The 2,241-nt window shown below is 42.1% G+C and overlaps 1 protein-coding gene across 2 annotated transcripts in view; it reads left to right on the top strand.

The window, feature by feature from the left end:
* Window positions 1-241: 241 nt before the first annotated feature.
* The window catches only part of LOC122266531 (uncharacterized), a gene marked incomplete at its 3' end in the record, with an annotated part of 42,234 nt that continues 40,234 nt past the window's right edge, over window positions 242-2,241 (top strand). For both annotated transcript variants that reach the window (XM_086535594.1, XM_086535595.1), the window contains 2 exon segments: window positions 242-471; window positions 1,456-2,241. The exon segment at window positions 1,456-2,241 is cut by the window's right edge and continues 1,735 nt beyond it. In XM_086535594.1, coding sequence (XP_086391720.1) covers window positions 1,674-2,241 — 568 coding nt within the window.

The following is a 2,241-nucleotide window of genomic DNA, read 5'->3' as shown; positions in this document are numbered from 1 at the left end:
CTCAATCAACAGCTGGCGCATATTGGGCGAATCTTGGCCACTTCTTGCTCTCCTTTTCCTTCGGCGTGGCTTCGTCCGGCCACCGCTTGAACGACTCGCCTCTTATCTTGCTCAGGGGGCGGGGCGAGGGACACGGCGCCACCTTATTATTTCAGTGTTTTCTTCTTCTTCTTCTTCTTCTTCTTCTTCTTCTTCTTCTTCTTCTTCTTTCCTTAATTTCGTATCAATTTTTGTCGCAGTCCCAGAAGAGAGTAGCAAGGCTGAGTGGAAGGCGAGGTGGGGCAGCCCACTCGCCCGCCCATGGCTGCTGAGCTCGGGGGCGGAGACACAGATCAGATATTTATAAAGAGAACAGCGACCGATTACCTGCACTTCATGGTTGGTACTTGTGGAGTACAGTGTAAACCTTGTGAGTGGCTTGCTGTCGACAGCAGGAGAAACTTTAGGTCCAGACCCTCAACACCGATTCAGGTAAAGGAAAAGTTCTCTTCCCTCGTTTACTCTTTTCTTTCCTTTTCTCTTTCTTTCTGTCTCTCTGTCTTTCTCTTTCTCTCTTTTCTCTTCCTCTCGTTCCTTCTTTCTGTTTTTATTTTTCCATACTATTATACATTATTTTTGTAATAGAACATTACAAGAACCAAATCAAATGAATGTATTTTGTTTTCTTTTTATTTCAAATATCAATGAATACTAATGAATATATATGTTAATCACCAAAACAGATTCAACCTCAAAGAAACTCGTTTGAATGATGGCAAGGGCTTAATAGGTTTCATCTCTAAAAATCTTACTTTAATCGAATCTATAAAAGTTATGTGTCAATTCCGATGTGAGTCCAATTATTTATATAATCGTTTATATGCATTATAAAGATAAACATGTAAGTGTGAGAGAGAAAGAGAGAAGGAGAGAAGTAGGGACTAAAGGGAGAAATAGAGAAAGAGCAAGAGAGGGATTATAAGAGAATGGTGGCGATAAAGAGAGATAGAGAGAGATGGGATGGAGGGAGGGATGTGGGAGAGAAAGACAGAGAGGAAAGTTAGGGAAGAAAAAATAGTGAGAGATGGAGTGAGAAAGGAAGAGAAAGATAAAAATTTGAAAGATTGATAGTGGATAGACAAGCAGAGAATTATCCCACAAAGAAAATATTGCTGAGAGGGAGACACGAGCAGAGTGCAGGGGGAGAGAGAAATGTAATTGGGATATAAAAATCTGAGGGTCAGTTTTGCGAAAGTTCTTTCGAGCTATGAGAAATTATGACAATACTATTTTAGGAGATTATTCTCTGCCCATCTGTACATCGCCTCAATAATTCCTACAGGTCTTCTCCAAGGAAACAACCAAGAAAATTGTCTATAGTTTGGGCCATGACTTTCACTATCAGCAATTAAGTTCTTTAATACAATTAATGCATTAGTATAGTGATGACTAAAGATGTCTTGTATCTCGTTGCAGAACACTAGACGCTCAGTTACTGTCCAACTCGGAAATGGCACCGTCCCAGTCCAAGCTGGCCCACGGCCTGTATGATATTACCACGAATGTGAGCAAGAAGGTGCTCCGGTTGGTGCTAGAGTGGGGCACGCCCAGAAGAGAGGCTGGCAAGACCTTTATCGAGTACCTCATTGAGGTAAAAGGGACTTAAAAAATTTAACCAGAATCAGCGAAATAAAATGACGAAGAGTCATGACACAGCCTCCTTCGATGTGTCACTCCTATGCGTATGCATCACGTATGGTTGTGACGGACTGGCACCACCGACAGACAGCAGATGGACGACTTCAGGGAACACGCTTGAATGGTACGTGACATCAATCAAGAACTGTAGAAATAATTACTTCCACGAGGAAGTACAGATAGATGAAAAAGAATTTTTGCGCTCGATTGAGCAGCTGAGAGATCTGTTCAATAGCGCCCTCGAGAAAGCAGCAGAAATCTACAATATAGATGAAGAAGTCGTCAAAAGCATAACCAATGAAGTAAACAAAGAGATCAATGATATCAGAGACAATCCCTTGCAAGCATCAGTTGATGACAGAAAAGTCTTCGAAGAAATGTGTAAGATAGTAAAGAAGGAAGGGATACCAGAGCTGAAGAAGAGATACAGAGAGGAGTCCAGTTTTGGCCCGGCTTGGAATTTGCTCGGTAGCAAGAAGGTGCGCGTGGACAAGGTCTTCACCACCATGTTAATCGAGCAGGAGAGCACTCGTACCTCGGAAACAGATGGTGACAGATACATAA

Source organism: Penaeus japonicus, unplaced genomic scaffold, assembly GCF_977035675.1.
Source record: "Penaeus japonicus unplaced genomic scaffold, GWHDUDI00000001_assembly GWHDUDI00001513, whole genome shotgun sequence".
NCBI lineage: Eukaryota > Metazoa > Arthropoda > Malacostraca > Decapoda > Penaeidae > Penaeus > Penaeus japonicus.
Note: the sequence above shows the minus strand (reverse complement) of the source record. Positions and strands in the feature narration are given on the sequence as shown.